The sequence below is a fragment of the Phascolarctos cinereus genome, unplaced genomic scaffold (assembly GCF_003287225.1).
Source record: "Phascolarctos cinereus isolate Bilbo 61053 unplaced genomic scaffold, phaCin_HiC Scaffold_2;HRSCAF=192, whole genome shotgun sequence".
Lineage (NCBI taxonomy): Eukaryota > Metazoa > Chordata > Mammalia > Diprotodontia > Phascolarctidae > Phascolarctos > Phascolarctos cinereus.
The window spans coordinates 284893253-284919597 of NW_027555625.1; the positions used below are offsets into that span (position 1 = coordinate 284893253).

The 26345-nt window shown below is 35.5% G+C and overlaps 1 protein-coding gene across 2 annotated transcripts in view; it reads left to right on the forward strand.

Moving 5' to 3' along the window:
• The window catches only part of ITFG1 (integrin alpha FG-GAP repeat containing 1), a 227548-nt gene that overhangs the window by 130481 nt on the left and 70722 nt on the right, over nt 1-26345 (forward strand). For both annotated transcript variants that reach the window (XM_020985105.2, XM_020985106.2), the window contains exons 11-12: nt 18298-18448; nt 19613-19721. In XM_020985105.2, coding sequence (XP_020840764.1) covers nt 18298-18448; nt 19613-19721 — 260 coding nt within the window. The remainder of the gene's footprint in view (nt 1-18297; nt 18449-19612; nt 19722-26345) is intronic.

The window sequence follows — 26345 nt, forward strand, 5'->3', positions numbered from 1 at the left end:
TAAGATATCTTTTGAGACATAAATTTGCTTTCATTATGGTGTTTGTAATCTTATTCAATTGCTTCTCACAGAATATCAGAAAAAAATACTGTAGTGGCAAAATCAGAAATGTCAAAATATCTCTTTAAATTCTACCCTAATCCAGAATTCCAGTAGAAATACTCTAAGATAGCGCTTCTTAAACTTGAGTTGTGACCCCATATGGCAACAGTAAAAGGTTTCTGAATGTGCAACAACCAAAAATTAATGAAAAATCAAATGCATGATGAATCCAAAGTGTTTCTGGCAGCACTTGCCCATGTGGCATCATGCAACTTCACTGCAGCCTTGGTTCAGAACACACAGCATGTGCACTTTGTACTGCACATGCCATCATGCCATGCAGCACCAATGAACACTGCCAAAACACGAAAAAGGGTTGCAAGTGGAAGAAGTTTAAGAAGCCCTCCTCTAAGAGACCTGTCGTTACAAAAAAGCTGTTGGTTTAAGCTTTTACACCTGGCTATTAGACTAGCCTTCCGTCTCCCACTTTCCCTAGCCCTCAATGCTCACTATCCAGTTTCCAAATTAAGTAAGGCACAACTTTAAAGGAAAAATGTTTCTGGTAGTCATAAGTTAGTCCATTCTGCTGCCTTAGTCATTGAATCACAGTGCTACAAAAGACCTCAGAAACCATGAAAAAATTATTTTATATACTCCATAATTTAAATGAACTAACATTGAGGGATCATTCCATATATAAAGAGCTGAGATGTTCCCCTGTAAGGCCTTTATGGCCATTGGTCTGAAATAGTGGAAAACTATTTTAGTGTGGCAAGTGATTTGCAGTTATATAACTAGTGCTTTCTTACTTTATAAGCACTGAAAATAGTTGATTTTGCCTTCAAACAACCATCTTATATAAATGTCATTTTTCACAAGGAAGACCGAGTCAGAGTATGTGGATATCTCAGTGCAAATCTGTCCCCACTCCTGGAAACTCAGTTCCAAGTAAACATCTTATTGATGGTGCGTTAGTAGCAAAGGAGAGTCCATCATTAATTATAGCTGGAAGGAATATTTAATGATGTATGAGCTTATATGTTAGTTTCTCCAGACCAATCATGTTGATAAATTTTGTTACTTATAAACAGTTGCTACCAAGATCAATAGCAATTAACATTTTCTGTTATTAATGAGGACATTATAAACCAGATTTTTGCATAAAATTGTTTTGATAAAGTAAACTTTTTGGCTCATTGACATGTTACAATTATATTTTTTAACTTTTCAGAGACACACTAGAATAATATCTTATCATGCATTCTTTTTAATTTAATGTTGCCCTCTCTGTCAGGTATAATTGAAAAGGTCATTTCTGTGGTGTTTCCAAGTACTTTAATGGTTGGTACTCCCTGAAAATTTCAGTTTTAATGTTTTTAACTGACCAAATATTATTTTAAGGTACTATTCTAACAATTGAGTATTTTACATAAAGAAATGCCATGCATTCATAAACTTATTGGCATTAAAATTCATATCTAGACATAATCAGATTTTTTTAGCATACTCATTCAGCCTTGTTTTCTTTTTTTTTTTTTTTGGCTAGTCAGTGGGGTTAAGTGACTTGCCCAGGGTCACACAGTTAGTGTGAATAAGACCAGGCACAGCAGAAACTGGCCACAGTTAACCCATAGCATAAGGAGATGTGATAAAACAGTGGTGTGATAAAGTGTTCCTCTCTAGCAGAGTGTGTGTCATGGGCCTCTTTATCAGTCTAGTGAAGCCTGTCAGCCCCTTCTCAAAAAGTGTTCTTAAATGCATAAAATGAAATATAGAGAATTGCAAAGTAAATCAGTTATGTTTAAATAAATATGTAATTTTTCTCATTTAATTTCATGGATCCCCATAATTTATCTGGAGGGCCATGAGCCCCAGATTGAGAATTCCTGGACTAGAGGGTCATAGCAGAAGTGATCTTTATAGGTGGACAGCTCTGTCATTACGGTTATATTGCTGACAAAATATCTGGATGAAGGGAGAAAAAAATCATTCATCCAGATGTTGTCATTTGGGGGGCTAAATTCCCTCAAAAAGGAATTTCTATCAGAATATTATTGAGGTATTTACTAAGCACCTGCCTTTGCTACACTCTGTGCCATGTCCAATCAAACAGAAGAATCATATGTAGAACTTTCAAACAGAAAATTTTTATGGACAGACATGGCATTTTAAGAAAGCATAGTTGGCAATGCAGGATTGATTTTAATCAAAACAGTTTCTCAACAGTTAAATGTCCTGCTTGCTGGCCAGTGACTAGACATGTAATCAATTTGAAGTGACCTTCTGGTCACCAGTAATTGTACTTCTCCTGATACCCCCCCACACACACACACACACATACACACACCCATTATACATTTAACAACAGTATTTTTTTAATGCAAAGGTCAGAGTTACATATAGAGAGAAGAACTTGGAAAAATTTAGGCATAGCAGTTAAATCTTTTCTGTCAAATTTGAATGACTCAGTGAAATTACTGCAGGGTAGGATGGGCAAATAGCTTTCTAAATACTTTTGAGACAATATCAGAGAGAATAGATGCTAATGATCATGAAGATGTACAAATTTAGAAAGGCTGAAAGATGCCGTCATGAAGTATTCTTAATTAAGAATTGAAAGTATGTCATCTTTGAAACATCTTTCAGAATCTATTAAGTTATTTCAATTTGGGCCCTTTTTTCTTTGCTGCCTGGTAGATTAGATGTTAACACCAGGTCATAATCTCTCTTTTGTTTATTTTTAATATACCAAGAGTTTGGGAGGAAATGACAACATGCTTTTGGTGCTGGATCAGCCTTCTCTCTACTCTTTCTAACCTGCCTCCCATTCTCACTTTCTTCTTGATCAAAGGAAAGAGAAAAGAACAGATTTGAAGAATTGGGCATGTTACAGATCACATAAATCCAACTCAGCTACACATTTTTCTTGGTTTCTTTGTCACTGTGGGTCTAGTTTTAGTCATTTTAATTAGGTAGTTTCTGAGGTAGCAGACATTTTCAGGAAATACAGTCATTCTCTCTCTTTCTCCTGGCAAATGAGTACATTTTACTTTATATCTATTGTCCTAAAGTACCAAATGTACTGGAATAAAGTACAAGAAATAGAGGAAGAAATTCCATGTTGGGTGGTAACATTTTTTTCCACCTCTTTCCAAGCCTGTGGCTTTTCCACTTTTTCAGTATTTCACGTTTGCTAAGTCTTCTAGTAGCATCCTAAAAACAGTTGACTTTATGTCAGAACTAGCAGTATTAAGAAGATGCAAGAAAAAAATGAAATTACAGAATTATAGATACCTTGGGATCATCTAGTCCTGTCCCATTTACCATATTCTTCATTTTACAAATGAGGAAACAGCCCAGAGAGGCTGTAGGACTTGCCAAAGGCCAAATATCCAGTTACTGCGGGAGTCATTACCAAGCGAAAAGAAATTAAAAAAAAAAAAAGCTAAGCAAGCAATGCAATGGTTTCTTGGTACTTTAAGTCTAATTGTGATTATGTAACTAATAATGAATTCAGGGTTCATTTCAACAAATAACAGCATCTACCAGCCTGCCAGTCAAGATTCAAGTCCTGCTTCAGATACAATACTGCCTGTGTGACCCTGGGCAAGTTATTTAACCTCCATGCCCCGAGCACAAAACTTACAGAACAGTTGATCTACGTTGCTCAAGGGAATTTCCTCAAAAGAAACTGCCAAATTCTGTGAAATATCACAGGTGTAGACAACAAAAAAAACCCAAACATATTGGCAAAGTTGGAGTGCTAATTTTGCATGGCTTCTCAATATCTGACATCCATGAAAAACTAAAATTAATCATGTAAATTGAGTTTTGCAAATTCCTGAATTTATCTACGTACTACAAGCCGCATACCAAAAGCATAACAGTCTGACTGATTTTGAAGGATTCATTTAAATACAATGTGTTAAATAAAGTTTTAGCAACAATCTTTTCATCATTTATTCAGAGTAGACTACAAATTGATTTGAAATTGCATTCCAATTTATACTTCATAAATAAAAGCCCTGGCATTTTGGCCATTCCCTGTATTCTCATCATTTGTTAAACATGTAATAGACTTTGCTGAAGAGTGATAATAATTAGATGTCTCTGCCACCATGATTGTTTTTGTTTGTTTGTTTACCAAAGGCCAGCGTAGAATTCATTAAAGGACAAAACAAAAAGAATTTTTTTTGCGAAGTTATTCATGGATCACTCTTTATATTAATATCTAACCTTAGAGTTTGTACATAGCCTCTGCCTTTCATTGGACTTATATCAAACTTCAAGTGATAACCTGCCAATTAAGCCTAGGGCACTAATTATCACAGTACTTTAAATTTATCTACTAGGCCCAACCGAACTCTTTCTTTTAGAAATCATACTTCATTACCCAGAGTTTTAGTTGCTTATCTAAAGATCTGCAGTTTTCTGGTCGCTCGCACGTGTGCACAAGTTTGTGTGTGTGTGTGTGTGTGTGTGTGTACACCCATAAATAATTCATAAAACTCTGAGGTGGGATCTGTGAATGTGGAACATTGCAGGTAATGCCAGAAAGTTTTCAAGTGTTGGTTAGTTTTGATGAACTGTTTTTTTTTCTCTTTCTTATTCCTTATTATAAGGGGTAACACTAAAGGGGAGAGCAAAAAAGGAGTACATAGGCAAATATAGGTAATATAAGTATAAAAGATAAGTAAGAATTATTTGAAAATATTCATCTCTACCCTAGCTATCACACAGGATTCTTGAGAACTAAATAAGATAATATATGTAAAACTGTTCATTGTAGAGTACAGCTAGGTGGCTCAGTGGATAGAGTGCAGGGCCTGGAGTCAAGAAGACTTATCTTCCTGAATTCAAATCTGGCCTTAGACACTTACTAGCTCTGTGACCCTGTGCGAGTCACTTAACCTGATTTACCTCACTTTCCTCAATCTGTAATTTGAACTGGAGAAGGAAAACATAAACCAAGCCAGTATCTTTGCAAAGAAAAACTCACAGTGGTCACAAAGAGTTGGATATGATTGAAATGACTGATTGACAACTTACCAATATGAGGATTATTGATGAAAAGCTCCCTACTCGGTAGGTTTATCAGACTTTCACTATAATTATATAGCTATTCCTTCCCCTCTCTCTCTCTCTCTCTCTCTCTCTCTCTCTCCCTCCCTCCCTCCCAAATATGTGTGTATGTGTCTGTGTCTCTGTGTGTCTGTGTGTGTGCACTAGAAGCTGAAAGAACTATCTAGATTGAGGAACAAGGTAATTTGCTACATATGATGTCAAACACATCTCAGTTTATCTAAGATATATGTTTAAAAGAGCATACTCATTCATTTTTTGGCCTTTTCCAAAATGTATAAACTTCTGTACACTTAACTTCAGTGATTGTAGCTCTTGGGAGAAAAGAAATATTTTTGTCACCCCTTTATGTATTGATCTCAGACAGGGAACTGAATTTAATGATCAGCTAGCAGTTTAATTTTAAAAGAGCCATTCTTTTCGAAAGCAAGAACTTTCAGAATGATGGCAGTTTGGTACATTGCTGCTAAAAAGGGCATGTGAGAAAAATTAAACTTAAGCCTCACCTGCCAGCCTGAAAACACCTGCATATTGTCATTTTGGTCAACTAAAAGTTTATAGGCAGCACGAATGTTTTCTAAAGCTGCTAACTAATGAATATATTAAATGCCTATGTGAATTTCCTACATCTATGAGTAGAGGAAGCTTAACATAGCTAATTATGATGAACCGTTTTCATAGCTATTTCTTTTGAGCAGCTAGGTGGCACAGTGGATAGAGTATTAGACTTGGAATCAGAAAGATCCGAGTTCAAATCCTACCTCAGGCATTCAGTAATTGTGTGACTCTAGACAAGTCACTTAACCTCTCTCATACTCAGTTTCCTCATCTGTAAAGTGGGGATAATAAGAGCTTCTGCTCCATGGGATTATTATGAGGATCAAATGAGATAACAAAAGCAGTGTGCTTTGCAAACAGTGAAGGACTATATAAACATTAGCTATTTTACCTAATTTTGTTTCATTCCCATAATTATTTTTATCTATAGCGCTGTCAAATGTTTACCTTCATACAAATCAGATTTTACTAGAGTAACTTATTCTTTGAGTGGTACATGAAAATGAAGTAAATACATTCACAGGAATGATCAGTAGATTCTTTTGATACAAATAAATATTCTAGCATATATACAGATACATGTTTTATATATATATATATATATATATATATATATATATATGCACTAGTTAATGGTTATATAGTATGTGGGAGGATGCTAGTATAATAGAAAGCTCACTGTATGTTAAGTGTGAGAAGACATTCATTCAAATCCTGGTTCTGCTGCTCATCTGTCATGTGACTACTCTGAGCCTTCATTCCCTCTTCTCTCCAGTCATGATCATAAGAGCAATGTAGCATTGTTGTGAAGTTCAAGTGATATAATACAAAGCATATTTTGAACCTAAAATTGCTACATAGAGATGTATCATTGTTATATATATACATTGAAAAATCATGCCATAGTAGAAAGTTCTGAAAGAGTTACTAGTTCTGAAATCAAAATACCTGGGTTCAAATATCACCTCTGTCACTTACTACCTGTGTGATCTTGGACAAGTCATTTAACCTGTCTAATCCTCAGTTTCCTACTCTGTTAAAAGAGAAGATTGGAGTGGTTGGCTCCAGAGATCACTTCCAAGTCTAAATCTATGATATATCATCTTATTTTTCAGTACAAAAGGCAGACTTTTAAAAAGTACAAGAGCTTTTTATTAGACCCAAAAAAAATAGTTATATGCAGATGCTTAGTTAAAGATAACTGAAGAATTTACAATCCATTAAACAAATTATGGAAAGTTACATACAGATGTGCTCCAAGTAAGTGATGATTATTTAAAATTGTAAGCTGTAGGAGAGAAAAAAAAAAGATTATATGGATATCTTCATTTAAGGAAAGTGTCAAAAGCTCCACCTTGAGTAACAACCAATTTTTATTGAATTCTTACTTTAGTGCTTCTAGAATTCATAATCATCAGTGTAGGAACTATTCAAAACTTTAATTTGAAGATTTTATGTCTATTAGTAACATTTGCCCAGTTCATTTTATCTTTATGTTTCTGTTTTCCCCATTCAGAATCATAAAACCTTAGAGTTGGAAGGTATTTGAAAGATCATCTCATCCAAATTGTGCATGAATAGGATCGCCCTCTGTAGTGCCTCTGACAAGTAGTCCTTTAGCCTTGTAGTGAGACAGAGCTCACCACCTCTTAAAGATCTCCTTCCACTTGGCCCAGTTCTGATTGATAGAGTTTTATTTTTGCTTTACATTGTTCCAAAATATTCCTCCCTGCAACTTCTACATCTCTATAGTTCTTATTTCTAGGGTCAAGTAGAACAAGTTTGAATCATTCTAATTATCACTTTCACATAAAATAGCCCACTAAATCCTAGAAGACTGTTCTCTTGCCTTCCTAAATCACCTCTTCTCCAGCCTAAATATCCTTAATTCTTTCACCTAATTCTCCTATAGCATGGTCTCCCATCTTAGCACTATCTATAGTCTATATATGGACTATATAGATAGACTACATATAGTCTACCTATCTATACATATATATATATATATATACACACACACACACACACACATATATATATATATATATATATATGTGCATATGTGAGTATGTATGTATACATGTGGGTACATCTGTGTGTATGCCTCAGGTTTTGTTCTTCTGAAAATGACGCATGTGGCACTCAGAACTGAATACAGTACTCTAGATTTGGTCAGACTTGGGCACAATACAGCTCAGCAGTCACCTCCTTAAGACCTGGACACTTTGACTCTCAATTTAGCCTAAAATGCCATTGCTATACCATGTTGTAGAAGGAAATGGTAAGGTGTAAGAAGACTGGAAAGATAAGAGGGTGCCAGGTTATGTGGGGTCTTTAATACCAAATAGGATTTTGTATTTGATCCTAAAGGTAAAAGGGAGCTATTTGAGTTTGTTAAGTAGGGGGAAGACCGGGGGGGGGTAGAGGAGAGAGGAGGTGACGTGGTTAGACCTGTACATGAAGAAAATCATTTTTGTAGCTGAATGGAAGATGGATTGAAATGGAGAGAGACTTGAGTCAGGCAGACCCAAAGACTGTTGCAGTAGACCAAGCTGGAAGGGCCTGCACCAGAGTGGTGGCAGTATCAGAGGAGAGAAGTGAATGTGTTCAAGAGATATTGCAAAGGTGAAATTGACATGGGAATGTTTGTAAGCAGTAGGGAAGTAGCCAGGAGACACAGAGAGCTTGAAAATTAGTAATAGCGTAGAGATGGGAGAGATGCAAACTATTGGAGGAGGCAGGATGGAATGGAATCACTTGAGCAGGTAGAGAGGTTAGTTTTGGTAAAGAGTGAGACCACTTTATCATGTGAGAGAGGGGTAAAGGAGGAGACAGTGGCAGAAGGCATGTGTGTGATAGGAGATGAGGAAGATGATAGAAGAGGTGGAGTGTCAGATCACATGTAGAGTCTAGAACCTAAGAGTATGACAGGTGGTCAAGAAAGAGCCAGGAATTCAAAGCACTCAGTACTTACATTGTCTCCCTTTTATCTCTCATCTCTCCACTTATTTTAGTGCAAAAATGGAAGAAGGGTGAGAGTAGGGAGGAGAAACAACAAGCATATTATTTTAATAAATAATGTATGTAAAATTAAATTTCTTTCTATATCTGTGAAATCCTACCTGGTGTTGTGTTTAACTTTTTATTATTTTTTTTTTGCTAAATTTCCAAAATAAATATTTTCCCTGTCATAGATGATTCTGAACTTGACAAGAAATATAATCTAAGCTTTTTTTCCTCCCTGATCTGTGAAGGTTTTGTTTAAAAACCTTTGCATCTTCCTCCAGAATAAAAAAGTGAGATAATGTATTCCTTAAACCACAGTTTTAATGTTGACTAGTATGTGTTTATTTTAAATCTTAAGACTATTTCAAAATAAAATCAATCTTATTCAAAGACAAATCCATTGAAATACAGAGATGTTACTGCCTCACTAGCTTAAAAGTGCAGTTGTTTTGAAATTGCCAGATTCTATAAAAAGAAATGAAAGAGGATGCAAAACTGAGGTGCCAAAGTTCAAAATACGTTCATGGGGAATGATAATGGCTTTTAAAAATGAGCAGAGACCAAAGCAATTGATATTTGTAGTGAGTTTTTAATGTTCTAATATGCCTTTCCTACTAATTATAAGACAGAAGCTGGAATTTTAAACTTAAATTTTCCTTATTTATTGATGATTAGTGAATTTTTATAAATTTAATCATATTCGTTCCTGACTATACTTGGCACATAATTAACTAGTCAGTCAGCAAGCACTTTCAGCACTTGTTATGTGTGCCAGGCACTGTGCTCAACATCCAGGGGAAATGCCCAGAATCAAGGGATAGAGTGTCTTGTGAGAGGATCAGCAAGGAGGCCAGGGTCACTAGATCACAAAGTACTTGGGAAAAGGTGTAACAAAACTGAAGAGGTAGGAGGGAGTCAGGTTACAAAGGCCTTTGAGAGCCAAATGGAAGATTTTATGTTTGATCCTAGAGGTAATGGGAAGCCACTGTAGTTTACTGAATAGGAGGAGTAGGGTTGTGTGGTCAGAACCATTCCTTAGGAAGATCACTTTGTTAGCTGAATGGAGAATGGACTGGAGAGTACAGAGACTGAGGCAGAGACCAAACAAACAGCTAATGTAGTAATCTATGAATGAGATGATTTCAGGGTGGTGGTACTACCAGGGAAGAGAAAGAAGCATTATGCAAGGTGTTACAGAGGTAAAATTGACAGGACTTGTTAACCAATGTGATTGGGGGGTTGAGTTGGCAAAGGGGGGAGGGCAATGAGTGAGAGTGAGGAATTCTGGATAATACCTATGTTGTGAGCCTGAGTGACTTGGAGGATGGTGGTACCATTGACAATAATAAGGACGTAAGGAAGAGGGAAGGATGGAGTGAAGGTGGAGAGATAACATGTTCAGTTTTGACATAATGACTTTGAAAGGTCTAAAGGCACATCCCAGTTAGAGATATAAAAGGGCATTTGGAGATGCTAGTCTGGAAGTTAGGAGAGATGTGAGGGTATAACAGCCAAGCAGAAAAGTTAGTATGTTATCCTAAAGGCAAGAACAAGTAGCCACTGGAGTGGTTACTGGGGAGTGATACGGTCAGACCTTTGCCTTAAGAAGATTATTTTGGAAGTTATGTTGTGGATGGAAAGGAGGGAGACTGTGTGCAGAGACACCACTGGATAAAATCATAGATTTAGAGCTAAAAGGGAGTTCAGAGGCCAATATACCCAACCCCTTCATTTTATAAATGAGGTAACTGAGGCACAGTGCCCAGGCCACAGCTACTTAAATGGGTCGAGTGCCCTATCCGTGAAACCATTTTCCCAGAAATCAGTGGCTACATAAGCAGAATGAAGGGATAAGATGCCAAATACGTTGTGGCAGTCAAATCAACAAGACGTGGCAACTGATCCGGATCAGAAGGAAGAGTCAAAGTATGACTGGGAAAAGGTGATGTTTCTTAACAGAAACGGGGAAGTCACAAAGAGAACAGGGTTTGGAGCAATCAAATAATCCTAGATCTGGCCATAGAAGGGAACGCAGAGGCCACCAAGTCCGATGCTCTCATTTTACAGATAAATAAACTGAGGCTCAGGGAGATTTATCAACTTGCCCAAGATCACAAATGTAATAGATATTAGAGGCCAGATTGGGACCCATATCCTATGACTCCAGAGTCCATATTTTTTTCCTGTATGCCACAGTCTCATAAAAATTGATACTATATCTATCTTACTAATAAGAAAATTCTCTTCAATAATTTCATGTCAGGGGGCAGCTAGATGGCACAGTGGATAGAACACCAGCCCTGGATTCAGGAAGACCTGAGTTCAAATCTGGCCTCAGACATGTGACACTAGCTGTGTGACCCTGGGCAAGTCACTTCAACGCATTGCCTCTCAAAAAAAAAATCGTGTCACTGTGAGATGTCTTAGTTGTATACCATGTCAGTATATGGCATATAATTTAATTAAGTGTCTCAGGAATAAACATACTGTCTACTTTAGGGAAGTTTATGGCCAATCCATCAATCAATAAGCATTTATTAGTCATCTCTCTATAACTCAATTCCTACCATATGGGTACTCCAACCTAGAAAATGGAAGCTATTCAATTGCCAGTATCTGTGGCACTTTCATCTTTATTACATTCGGCCAGCATCGATGTGCTTTTTCATGGAGGGATTCATGCCTCTACAAGACATTCGTACCTGTACTTTCAGTCATTGTAGGAATGGAAGCCAGTCACCCAAAAAACTACTGTTGCTTCTTATATCCTCCAAACACATGATACTGTGCAAGCATGGAAATGTATCCTTCATGTAGATCCATCACGGCATGACAGGCTATGGTATATATTACAGAAATCTCCAGACCTTCAATATATGCCTCAGTAAAAAAGATTAATCTCTAACACTGACACCTTTTCAACAGAAAGAAAGAAAATGGCAAATTTAATACCCCCCATAATATTTGTAAGTTGAAAGCAGCCAGACCTTACCTGCTGCTTTGTAATGACAAAATATTGCAGTTATCAGAATCCTCTGAAAATTTAAACAAAGCAAAAACAATAGAAAATGTAAGGAACTATTTACTGAATAAAAAATTGTATTCATACTTTCTCCTGTAGCCTTAATACTTTTCTTACAGTTCAAATTTCAGTAACTGGTTGCTGTAATTAAGTGATTAGAACTTTTGAGGGAACCTTTAACTTATATTTGTACCAGAAGTCCAGAAAAGTCTAGCCGCTAATTGCTATGGTGTGTAATTTAATGGAATGAAAGGAAACATGCAGGAATTTGTCTGTCTCAGACCATGAAATCATATAGTATTGCCTTCTGACAAAGAGTAAATATAAAATTGAAGATACGTTTATAGCATCATTCCCACAAGTTGAGTAAAGGTGGGTTTGAGAAGGAAACTTTCTCATGTAGCATGTCAGCAGAGATCAGGACACTTACATTTAGAGAAAGCTATCTAGCATGTCAGCAGAGATCAGGACACTTACATTTAGAGAAAGCTATCTTAAGTTCCTTTTCCTAACAAGTGAATATCAGAGGATATAATGAATCATTTAAATGTTATATATTAAATCAGACTTTTGTTTTAACTCCAGCTTATCACTTGTTGACAGAATTAATTTAATTTTAAAGTACTATTCTTATTCCCAAGGATGTTTTTGAACACAAAAGACTTTGAATTACAGATATGTTTTAGAGAATGGGCTTTCATGAAAATATCTGCTTATTAAAATACAGATGAAAAACACATAGAACTGAGTCAGGGTTTGTCCCTTATCAGTAATTAATTAACAAATATTTATTAAGCTCCTGTTTTGCACAGAGAAACAAAGACAGAAATGAAGTGGTCCCTGTGGTCAAGGAGTTTACAGTCTATCAGAGGAACTTTTTAATCAGAATGATCTGCCATTAATTTATGACCATAGATCATGATAACAATAATAGCTAAAATTTATATAATAATAATAACTTTTATATAGCTAACATTTAAATATTTCAGGTTTGCAAAGTGCTTTCTTTATATTGTCTCATGTGGTCCTCACAATAATCTTGAAAAAAAAAAAGAGTGATATTATCCCTAGGAAAATGAGAGCAAGAGGTTATGTGACTTGCACAGGATAATGCAGCTAATATCGGAGACAGAATTTGAACCTGGGTCTTCCTGACACCAAGTCTGACACTCTATCCACTAGATCACCTACATACCTCAGTGAGTCCGATTAACCTGTCTAGGTTTTGGGTTCCCCCTCTGTAAAATAAAGGTATTGATTTATATGATTGATCTCCAAGATTCCTTCCAAGTTTTAAATATTGATCTTGTAGTCCTATGCATAATTTAACTTTTTGCTGGAACCAGAAACTTCCTATTAATATAATGGTTTCCAATTTTCTCTATAAGCTTCATAGTGATTCACTATAAAATGTATTTTTAAAAGTTTTTTTTTAATCACTGACATATAACAAATACAAGAACAATCAGTTTTGCTGTAATGTTACATGTGTTCCTGGAAATCACTGCGCTGTGCAAAATAATGCAGTAAAAGTCACAGGACTTATGGGAAACACAGGGACACAATTATGTTTAAATATATGTCTATGTTTATTCATCTTCATAACTTCCACAGCCCCTAGTAGGGGACATGCGTCAATGGGTGTTTAGTAAATGTTTGTTTTGTTTGTCTTGTCTTGTCTTTATACTTCAGCTGAAGAGATCTGAATTGTCTCCCTTTGTTGGTGCAAGTGGGTAAATTTAAGGACAAATTAAAATAATGTGGTACCAGTAAAACATTCCAGCCAAAGGCATTTCTTTTATTTTTTTCATTGTTGTCTTTAACAGACCACAGTGTGGTTTCCTTTGTGCCTGTTTCTTGGGAGATATCACTTTCTCTTACATCTTTCAAAATGCTTCATTATTTTAAGCTTCTCAGTGTTTAAAACTTTCCTTGTGCATGTACTTCTTAGGATTTTTGAACCAGAACCCTTAGACACATATGGGATATTGAATGAATGATTTTTTTAATGTAGAAAAATTCACAAATGCAAAAGAATAGAAAAACACACCCTTGTAGGACAACTCATTGGAGAACCGCAGTAATTGGTAGAAGTTTGAGGTGTGTTCATGGGTGCCTGGTTGTGTGTGTACAGGTTTTGTATATTCCTATACAGCCTGGTTTTATTGGTGCTTTTTTCTGCCTTCATCTCATGTTTCTCAGAGACAATATCACTGATGAACAAACACAGAATTCACATTATACTGCCTAATATATCAATTATGCTGGAACAAGTTCAAGTTTTCAAAATAAACATTATGGCAGAGGTGACATTCCATTCCCACATGAGTAAACTAGGTTTAAAATTGTGTATTTTCCCATCTGCTTGGTACCCTTCACCATGTGAAGTGTAGCACACATTTTTGTAAAACACTTTGCAACTTAATCACCTTTAATAAACAAAAAAATGTCACCAAACAGGTATAGTAACAATGACAACCAGTTGAATGAACTCAATAGAATATTCTGATGTAAAAACATCCTAGAAAATCTAAAAATAATTAGATCCAGTATAATACTACAAATATCCCCAAAGAAACCAAAACCAACAATTGTTTTAAACACAAAGCAGCCACACCAACATAATAGAATAAAAATGCCTAGTGTTTTTAGCCAGGTATAAATGTTCCTTCAAAATTGATGGCTGCCATGATACACAAATAAGAGATAAGGAGACTTAATACAGAAAGGCTGGTAAGAATCCCAGGGAAGAGGTAACACCTTCACTTAGATTCCTCTAGTAAAGGGCAGGCGGCCTAAACTAGACGGGGTAGATTGATAGAGTAGAATCCATTTAGAGAATTCATGAATATGAATGCAAAGGGAGCCACTGAAATAACATTAAATTGCTGGTTGAACAGGCCAAATTAAACTTGTGATTTATAATATGGCAGCCTTTCCTTTATAAGCTTCTGGTCATGATCCCATATGCCAAGGTTTCATCACTTTGGTTTCGTCCTATTTGATCACCTAGAAGTAGTATCTCCATTATAATATGGTGTATATCTCTCATTTATTTTTATACTTAAGAGCCTTTCTACCCATTTAAATCTCCTTGAGGTCTGGGATTATGTTTATTCATCTTTGTAACTTCCACTGCCCTTACCTGGAGACATGCATCTCATAGGTGCTAGTAAATATTTGTTTGTTTGTTTTTAATTCAACTGAAAAGAACTGAATTATCTCCTTATATTGGTTCAAGAGGATGAATCTGAGGAACATTTTAAAATAACATGGTACCAGTAAAACATTAATTCTTACTCTGCATTCACAATCTTATTTCTTAAAATAACATTCTAAATAGTGAAGAGTCCTAGGTAGCCCGAATTCAAACTCTTCTTTTTATATCATAATGTACCTAGGTTTTTCCTAGTTGCATTATTAATTTTTGTATTTAAACAGACTTATTTTGAAATAGAACCATAGCATAAATTGAACTTAGAGGTTTTGCCATTATATGTTGTTTCTGTAAACATTAACTCACTTATTTGTTAGTTTGAGTGACCTAACTCAGCCTTCACCAGATTTGTAGTAGTGTTTTCCACTGATTTCCATTATCATAAAAACAAAACTGCTTTCAGGCAGTTGTAAAAACCCTATTAATCAAAGTAGGGAGAAATCTGTCTTCTATTCAGTTGATAGTAGAAAATGGCTCAGCATGCTATCTTAGCTCTTAAAGATGGCTGTTCCTGGTCTGGTGAGCTCTGGCAAGCAGAAAATAACCTTAAGGAAGACGAACTTCTCAGTGTGATGAAATGACTAAAAGTATTTCATCAGCATTTCTTTTCAACCAAAGATTTTGTTCCCTTCTTAGTAAAGATTTTAATAGGTGATTAGATGAATATTCCTAATTTATTCTTACTAAGATGCTTTTTCCCCCATTGGTACATAATTACCTTAACTCATCATATTGTCAGACCTTCATAAAGAAAGTAAAATTGAACACGAATTTAGTTAGTTGTCTTTTCTCCTTGGATATTACAAAAGGATGGGCTTCTGATCTTTCTTATATCTCTCTGTAATTAGCAGAAGTTTCTTTTGCAGACCATAGCATAAAAATTTCCTTAAGATCTGAATTACTTATATACCTTACAAAATACAATGAATGTGCGTGCTTCATCTTGTAAACTTTAGAGGTAAGATTGGGTCATCATTAGCAAAATTATTTAGTTTAAATGCTCCCTTGACTAGGAATGAATTAAGATTTCTCTAGACATTTGCTAATATCCTGTTGGCAAGAAATGTTTAGTATCTCAACAGACTTTTTAAAGCTTTGCCTTACATGCGCTCCTCTGAAGATGAAACAAACAACAGCATCTCTTTTCCTCCTTTTATTCTTCTTTTATTGTTTTCATTAAAAAAAAAACACTCACTGAGCACCTACTATATGTACTACATTGTAATAAACATTCTTTTGAGGATAGCAGCATTACTGTTATTCAACATTTTAATTAACTTGATTATGAATATCAGGTTTCTTGTTTTATATCGACACTTCACATTTAGTCATCTGTATTGCAGTGACACTTGACTGATTTGGGGAGTTTCACAAATGGAAGTTGCATATTGGGAAAGGTTTCAGTTTTTATTCATCAGAAGAGACTAGGCATGCAGGGTTAGCATCAGCAGACAACATTGGCTTCAGAGCAGCAATCCCAAAAATGATTTCATTTTTTAAGTATTTCTAATGGCCTTGTTCATGCTTCTTTTTAATTTGCTATTCTTTTTGCTCATAGAAGCAATTCTCTTGAGGATTAGACAAAGAGACAGACTTAATGTACATAAATTAAAGCCCATGAGTCTTCTGTTTAGGCTAGGCTGTTAATGAAATTGTGGAATTGGCAATAGAGTCTTCCAGGACATCTGAGAGGATAAGAATCCAGTAGAGATAGAAATTACTATGTACTGGACACACAAGCTCTTAAGAGCAGTCTTGGAGAAAATCAGCTCCAAGTTAAATGATCCACCAGCTACCTCACTTGATGGGAAATTAGACAGATTAACATAACACATTAACAACCTAGAATAACACAGACTTGCCCAACTAGTAACGTATTGAGAAACAACAAAGATTTTTATGGCCTTTAAAGAAAATTAAATCCAGCCTCAAAGGAGTAGGATAGGCATCCTTAAGACAATAAGACACAATGGATGACTACATACTGGGCTATCCAATGAGATGGCATTTTATTTGTGTTTTGCATGTGTTGAAGCATTGAAAGATAATTACTTTTAGAAAATGCTCTGGATTAAAAATTTGCAAAAAACTCAGGTGAAATAAGGCAATAGCTTTGATTTCTGGCAATACTGTAATATAGGAATAGACAATAGTCTTCCATATCAAATCTACAAATCAAGAAATAATGACCATAGGAAATACTAAAACTAAAGAAAGGCAAGGAGGCACCAAGTACAAATGGAGCAGAGTTTTTCTCTCCTACCTAGATATAAATATTTTTTGGCAGCTACACTGTTTCTATATAATCTAGTAGAATTTTTTAAAGAGTTATTATTTCTACAGAAGCTCAAGTCCAGTTGTATGAGACTTAATAATTTGGGGAAATTTAGTGATCTCTAATGCAGGAGCAGGTGACATATACTTGCTAAGTCTTTTATATTTACAGGCATATGTCAAACAGACTTTAAAGACCTGAATGAAAGCTACAAATACTTTTCAGTTGTACAACTCTGATAGGAGAAAAGTTACTGTGAGTTGTTATATTTGAGTTTCTGAAACAAAGGTGTTTGTTCCACATTCTTATTCTGCATCATGATTTTGATACAAAGCCAGTGGCAGATGCTAAAAAGCAGCAGACATGGTACATCCACTCAAAAATTTTGAGGATGCAGCTTTTCAGAAATTCTCATTTTTTTATATAATCTCTTAATGACAAAAAGAGCATCTCATCACTACCAAAAAAAAAAGAGTAATAAAATTGGTTAAAAGCTAAAGTGATAGAGAAAATACAGATTTTAGTAGCGGGAGCATTAAAAATTAGAACAAAAAGATAAGGTTGCTCTTAGGAGTTGAAGTTAAATGTTTCCACCCGTTAGTTGAAGTTATAACATCTCATGTCTTAGGAAAGGTTACTTCGAAGAATTACAGGTAAGCATTATTTCTCTGTATGTGTTTGTGTGAACATGTGTACGTTCCTGCATGCACATGAATGCATGACTAAAGTGCTCTTCTGATATTCAATACATAGAACTTTTTCTTTTAAAGAATCCCTGTATATTTATAACAGTGATAAAAATGACAGAGTGATACCTAGTGGGTGACAGGCATGCCAGAAGAGTGAGGGGAATGGAAAAAGAGATGAGAGACCATCTTCAGTGCCAAAGGCCAGCCCTTTGGAGATAGCAGTCAATGTTAGCTATGGATGATATAGGATGTGGGTTTCATATTTTCCACACAGCCTCTTTAAAATCACTTTTTAGTTCCGTAAACATAAATAAACATGTTAGCCTGCCACAGTGATGGCAGGAGCATTGTTTAGGTTTTTATAAGGGAGAATAACTAAATGCCTTTCTTTTTTCCTTTAACATAGCAACCAGCAAGCCTTTTTACTAGAAAACGCCCCCTGCAATAATGCAAGCTGTGAGAAGGCTGGTCGTATGTTTAAAGTCTACTGGGAGCTATCGGATCTTAGTCAAATCAAAGACGCTGTGATTGCAACCTTCTTTGACATTTATGAAGATGTGAGTTCAGAGCTTTTCAGTGTGTTTGGTTTTTAATTGCCATCTGCTTATTCTCATTTGAGCTTCCACTTTGAGCACCTCCTCAGCATTTGACCAGAAAATGTAGATTAGCTAATGAAAGCAAATGAGCGAATTAAAGGAAGTCCTTAATATTGAATAGTAAGGGAACAAATTCACTGATGCCTTTCACTGATTGATACAGGAAAAGTGACAAGTATCTGGACTAGATTTCTGTTTATTTTGTTTTAAAAGGCCCAGGTGCCCAGGCTACTGGAGATTTATATTCATACACAGGTATATCAGCTGTTTGGGGTTTTCATCAAGAGACAGTAGCAATTCAGCTACAGAAAATCCTTCAACCTATTTACAGGACTGCAGAGAAAAGAACTTAGTCTGTATAAGCTGTGTGATTATGAAAAGTAAGTTCATAACCTCAAACTGTTATTCTGACTCCAGCCCTGATTGTCAGATGAATTTGTACAGAGCTCAAGATGCCTCTGTTCTGCCATTTGTAAAGTGGAAATGCAGCTCCCTGACCCACATCAAAGGTTGTGGAACAGAAATAAAGGTAGTCTTCAAAACATTTTGAAGTCTCCTGAATTTAATATAATATAAAAGCATCCTAATTACTCCCCTCAGAGTACTTAGAATATAAGAAGTAAGGAATAGCTAAATGTCAGTTTCTGTTAACAATTGAAATTATAAATTTCACATTAAAAGCAAAAACAATTAAGATGATCAAACACCAATTTCCAGGTGTTGACTATCTTTGTAGATTTATTCAGGTCCTTCATCTCCTTCTTTTCCTCTTACTGCCAATTCTTTGATCCTTATCAAATAACACCAGAGGGAGGACTTTTTTCTTTTGGGGAATGAAGAATAGAAATCAGACAGAAACTCCTGCCACTGATCTAAGCAGAGAGGAAACAAGTTGTTTCACTGAGCGCTGTCCATTTCTTTGTCCCATGTAATAATTATCTAAAAACCACTTTGGGTTAAAATTCAATTAAACAATAAAATACCTGGGGCCTCAGATCTTCTCAAACATTTCTAAATATCATTATTTTCATTTATCCCCATGAGTTTTGTGTATTGGCATGGTCATTTGTTATTTAGATTGGTGCCTTTTTAACTTTATGGTTTGATGTGTATGTTTTCCCCCAGGGTATCTTAGACATCATTGTTCTAAGTAAAGGTTATACAAAGAATGATTTTGCCATCCACACACTAAAAAATAACTTTGAAGCAGATGCCTATTTTGTCAAAGTGATTGGTGAGTATTCCCTTTCATTATTATGAAATAGTAAGGTTAGGTTTGGGGAAATTCAGCAAATGTTCAAACGTATATTCCCAATGGCTAAGTAAATGTACAAAAGTATAAGCGCATCAGATTTCTCTCTTTTTATGTTAGAATATGTATTCTCTTTCAGTAAGAAGACCCAGCACCATATTTAGAGTTCTTAATCTATTTGCCTTTAATGCTTCTAATCTTCAGAGTATGTAGTTAAGACTTAAATGTGACCAACTCGGTCATCTCATGAATTTGCTAAAAATTTATGTATTTAATAGTTTTTCAAGCTGTAGCTCTTGAATTCCTAGAAGAAGCCATGATTGTTGTTGATGCTTATCATAATGCCTCTTGAAAATTTTTCCTCAAGCCATTTAGTAAAACCCAGGTGAAGAGAATGTTATCTCTCAGAAAAAAAACAGACTGTGTTACATTGGTTAAGGAAAATTCCAATTTAATATTCTTTTCCTGTAATAGATTTCAGTTAAACCAAGTTTTACTTTTCTTTCTTATATTTCTTTTTAATATTATGAACTTGGTAAACGTCAGTAGACATGAATATTTTCCTTATAAAAGAACAGACAGTAGATGATTGTATATGAAACTATGTGTTTCTATCATGTACAGCTTGAATTTTTAAAGTTTATATTAAATTTAGTTCTAATTCCATTCCTGCCCAGCTTATCTATGTCACCTTTACTTCAATGCGTATTCATCTTTAAACCATGTCAAATTCTTCCATTTAAATATAGTTGTAGTTCAGTTATTCTTCAGGCTAATGCTCTATATCTTGGCTTTCCAAGATTCACTTTTTTTGACAGTTCCAAACTGGTAAACATAAACTGGTAAACAAGAAAATGTTAACATTGCTACGGCAATGCTCCTGGATACAATTAAATCAGAAGTTGAAACCCAAAGTTCTACTGGAAGGACTTATACACTTCATCCATTGAAATGTAAATGTTCAAGCCTGAGAGAAACATTTATTGGAGCGCTTCTGTAACAATTTGAACATAGGATCTAATGAATAGAGATTCCTAATATTTCACTCGTGCTCATAACATATTTTTAGAAGTTTCAAGGTTTCAACCATAGTCCATTACCAAAAATTAATTGACTTCATAGCCTGCATGTCAGAATCAACAGTCTGCTTGCTTGATCTCTGCTCCAGAGGGGTACCTCACTTCAACCTGAAATTTTAAGTACATAGTAAAATCTAATGATGTGTTTGTTCAGTTTACATTATGTCATGAAGGCAAAGACCATGATCTGGATCGTTGAACAGCAAAATGAAAAATAATAACCCACATCACCAAAGAAAAGAGCAATGTAATGGGGTTTTTTTTAATCTTAAAATTATAATAATAATACCAATCACTTACACATTAAAAGTTTGAAAAACATTTTACTTATGTTACTTCATTGGATCCTCACAACAACCATATGAGATAGGTGCTATTATTATCTTATCTTACAAATAAGGAATCTGAGGGTGAAATAATTTAAGTCACTTGCCCAGGGTCACACTGATAAATGTCAAAGGTAGTATCCAAACTCATATCTTCCTTACTCCAAGTGCAACTCTCCACTTTGCCAACTAGGTGGCTAAGCACATAGTCCCATGACACCTTTACAAACAATGCTTATGTGCTCAGGCAGAAAGGAATCATAAACAAGTATTAAAAAACAGAAATAATAAATATATACTTTATATACAATGATATTAAAGTAGTCAAGCAAGTCCACAAGTATTTATTAAACATATACAACATACCAATACTGTGTTAAACTCTGGAGTACAAAGAAAGAGAAAAACAGTCATTGCCCTCAAGGAGCTCACAGTATAATTGGAGAGACAACATGCAAACAACAATATACAGAAAAAATATATAATGGATAAATTGGAAATAATCTTAGAGAGAAGGCACTAGCATTAAAGGGGGTCATCTGGAAAGATTTCTTTTAGAAGATGGAATTTTAGCTGAGACTTGAGGAAGCAAAGAGAGATGAGTAGAGAGAATTCCAGTCTTGGGGACAATCATTGAAAATGGGAAATGTAGTGTTTTGTGTGAGGAAAAAAAAAGATACCAGTATCATTGGATCACAGATTATGGGAGTAGTAAGGGGGTGGAAGCAGGAGAAAGGGAATAAGGTGTAAGAAGACTTGAAGGGTAGGGAGGGCCAGTTTATGAGGAACTGTGAATGCCAAACAGAAGATTTTATGTTGGCTATGGGAGGTAATAGGGAGCCTCTGGAGTTTAATGAAAAGAGGAGAAGTAGTGACATGGTCAGACCTGTACTTTAAGATCACATTGAGAGCTTGAGTGGAAGAAGGAGTGGAGGAAGAATTGAGGCAGGGAGACCAACCACAAGACTTATCAGTAGTTCAGGCTAGAGGTGATAAAGACCTGCACCAGAGTGCTGGAAGTGTCAGAGGAGAGAAGGGGCCATATTCAAGAGATATTGTTAAGGTAAAATCAACAGAATTCGGCAATAGATTAGGTATGGGGAGGGGAGGGGAGGGAAAAGTAAGGAGTAGAGGATGACAACTAGGTTGCAAGCCTGGGTAACTGGGAGGATGGTGGTACCCTAAATATTAATAGGAATGTAGGGGAGGGAAATGATAATGAGTTCAGTGTTAAACATCTTGAGTTTAAAATGTACACTAGACATCTAATTGGAGATGTCTAATAGGCAGTTGGAGATTCAAAACTAAAAGTTAGGAATAAAGGAAAGACTGAGTAAATAGATGAGAGAGTCATCTGCATATGGAAATGATAGATGAATTCATTGGAAGCTAATGAGACCACCAAGTGAAATAGCGTAGAGGGAAAAGAGAAGAAGGCTTAGGACAGAGCTTTGGGGGATCCTGCTATCCACACTTAGTGTTCATGACCTGGATTAAGATTAAGCAGAGGATAACAGCAACACTGTGCATGATTGATTATGATTGACTTAGTTCTTCTCAGCAATACAGTGCTTGAAGACAATTCCAAAAGACTCGTGATGGAAAATGTTATCCACATCCAGAGAAAGAACTATAGAATCTGAATTCAGATTAAAGCATACTGTTTTCACTTTTTCGTGGTTTTTGTGTGGCTTTTCTCTTTTGTTCTGTTTCTTCTTTCACAACATGATTAATGTGAAAATATGTTTACGTGATTGCACATGTATAACCTACATCAAATTGCTTGCCATCTTGGGGAGGGGGGAATGGAAGGCAGGGAGAGAGAAAAAAATTGGAACTCAAATTTTTATAAAAAATTAATGTTGAAAACTATCTTTACATGTAACTGGGGAAAAAATACTATTCCAAAAAAAAGAAAAGATTAAGCAGAGTAGACTGAGAAGGAGCAATCACACAGATAGTAGGAGAACCAGGAATGCTCCATGTCTTAAAAACCTAGAGAAAAGAAAGTATCAAGAAGAGGGTGATCAAAGGTGCAGAGGGGGAATGTAATAAAAGAAGACATCTTGACAATTAAAGGAGAAATGAAGAAATTTGAAAATTAAATGACTCACCCTGGGTCACAATAAGTGAGAGCCAGGACTAGAACCCAGGTTTCTAGGCTCCTAGTATAGTGGTCTTTCCATAGACATTATGTGATAAACACAACTACATAGTAAAATTATATCATATCTTTAAAATCATATAATATAACATTTCATAAGAAAGATTAGTCCTGTTTAATAATAGCGTGACATTCTTTGAAGGAGCATATCACAAATCTTTTGCTCAAATAAATTCTGTACAGTACTTAGAATTTAATTATGACTTGAAAAATGACAGAAAAGGAAAGAAATACTCTTGGGCCACTTCTCAGTGGAACTTTTGGCACTTTTTGTATTATGATCCATCCTTTTGCACAGTACCTGAAAGCCAAAAAGATAGGGAACAATTGTCTGCTTTTTTATCCTATGTTTATTCATTCGTGATATATAAATTTCACCAGTATAATAAAGGTCTAGCAGCTGTGTGTTATATTCAATATATTGGGCATTAAGACATCCATGTCAGTTTGTTTGTTAACTAGGCACCACATATAATTAATAGTAAAAATCGTTATGTTATTGGAAATTAATAATAAATAACAATATGCAGAACAACAAAGATCTAGAACAATGTAGAAGATAGTAGCCTGCTTCTATAGCAAGAAGATGTGTTTTTGTGTATAGTCTTTGACAATCCTTGCGTATAACATAGATTATTATCATAGAATCATAGGACTTGAAGATATTTCTTCTATGTATTTATTGTCCCCCTGATCAAGAATATTTCCATCAGTGGCACATAGCACCACCCATCAGTGTCCTCTCCATTCTGTGTTTCTTTTGTCCATGTCTGCCCATAAATTAGTCACAAAAAGTCCACTCCATGTACTTGGGGTCATCCTCTAGCAGCCAGAAAATTTGGGGGGGGGGGAAATTATGAATTTCACATTCTATTAGCCATGTTGTTATCTTATTTATACAGAGATAACCTCTCTGCTTCATATAGCTCCACACATAATGTCAGTGCAAATTAAGCATTTTAATTACAGTTTTGTTTTACTTAATTCTGTAAATAACTCACCCTCTGGAATAAATTATATTTTATGCATTTCATTAATATTTTGTAAATAAAATGCTTTAGGCAAACTAGTGGAAATAGTACTTGAATAGGAAATCATAAGACCTGAGGTATACTGGATTGTGTAAATCAGTCAATCGGCAAACATTTATTAAATGCTTGATGTGCCTAAGTACTATGCTAAGTGTTAAAGATACAAAGAAAAGCAAAAACAGGGTCCTTGCCTCAAGGAGTTCATATTCTAATGGGGAAGACATATACAAACAGCTATATCTGTGTGTGACTAATCCACTCTGTAATCTTAGGCAAGTTAACTTCTCCGCTCTGAGCCACAGTTTTCTCAGCTGTAAGATGACAGTGCCAGACATACTGTTACTGTGAAAGCACCCGGGATATTGGCAACCACTTTTCTAATAAACTACCTAACGGGTGTTATATAAATGCTGAATGGCAAAGCTGTATTAGAATTTCTGCCTAGGAGTGGACAAAGAGAGCTACTTTTAGAACACTTAAAATTTGAAATCTCAGAGCATGCCTGTGAATCAGTTTCATCTTTCCATGGCTGTGCTATTAAAGAAATGAGGCTTAGAAGGTGTGTGTGGTTTGGCAGGGGTTAGCTGGTGCTTCAGCCAACAGTACTTAACTGTGAGCCCTAAATTGCTCATTATGGAAGGATACAAAAAAATTTTTAAAAAAATGTTCGCCTCTCCATGAATCTTAGAATTAAAGTCAATTTTGATTGGGAAAGACAGGAATTATGACCTGTTTCTGTAATGTTTTTAGGATTTTCACTACACACACCCCTAGTCATCCCCTGTGGAACATTAGGTTCTTTATATATTTACCACACACAAACACTGTATGGTTCTTTCAATAAACTCATAAACGTGTGTAGAAAATGTAGATTTTTCCTAAACTGTTGCACAGTGTTTGAGTGTGGGCTTTTAATAGAGTAGTAATAAAATAGCTTTGATGATTTTAATATTCTTTTTTCTGAGTAAAATACAGTCAGTGTAGCATATATGAAATTCTGATCCAAATATCACCTGGGAAATTATATTTCTACATTTACTTAATAGAATACTGACACCTCAGTTATTCATATCCTTGACATTATAAAGTTTTTAAGTTGTAATTTAAGGTTGACATTTGAAGGGAAGCAATCACAATCTACCCTTCCACTCACTTTCCCCAGTCATCGAAAAGAAACTTTTAGGAGGGGGAGGTCATAGAAGAGGGAAGGAGAGATATTGCATCCTCATTTCCCAGGTACTTAGTAGCCCTGTCTCCACTCACTTAGCCACCACTCTGAATTAGACTCTCAAGACCTCTCATCTGAACTCTTAATTACTTAGTCTCCAAGCTTATCCTCTTTCCTCATTCCATTCTATTTTATACAAAGTTGCCAATATAAAATTGCCATGGCATAAATCTAACCAGGTATGTCGCTGCCCTATTCAAAGACATTCAGTTACTTTCCATCACCTGTAGGATAAAATGGAAATTCCTCAGCCTAGTATTTAAGTCTTTCCACAGTTGAACTCCTATCTATCTACCCAAATTTATTTCATACTACTCCCCGTCATTAACTCGACATTCTAGCTAAATTGGATTATTAGTGAGTCCCTGAACCTGACAATTTAGGAGGGCTATCTGTTCCTACTAGACAACCCCATCAGATTGTTACAAGAATTAAATGAGGGAGTGAGTGAGAAAAAACTTTGAAAACTATAAATCCCTACACAAATATAAAGGATTATTATCAATAAAGGTTACATTGAAGGCATTTAATAAGTGTTGGATTGAACTGAATTGAATCAAATGATACATTCTTAAAATTATCCAAAATCTATGGATAGTTAGTGTTGCCCATGAGCCTAGAAAAGGAAACTGAGCACCAGGGAAAGGTGTGGATTTGCTGAAGGCTATACAGTTAGTAGCAGAATTGTGATTAAAATCAAGATCTCCTGATGCCTACTCTCATATAGTTTGCAAAAAACTATGCATCACATTACATCACACAGAAGATCTCTCCACTA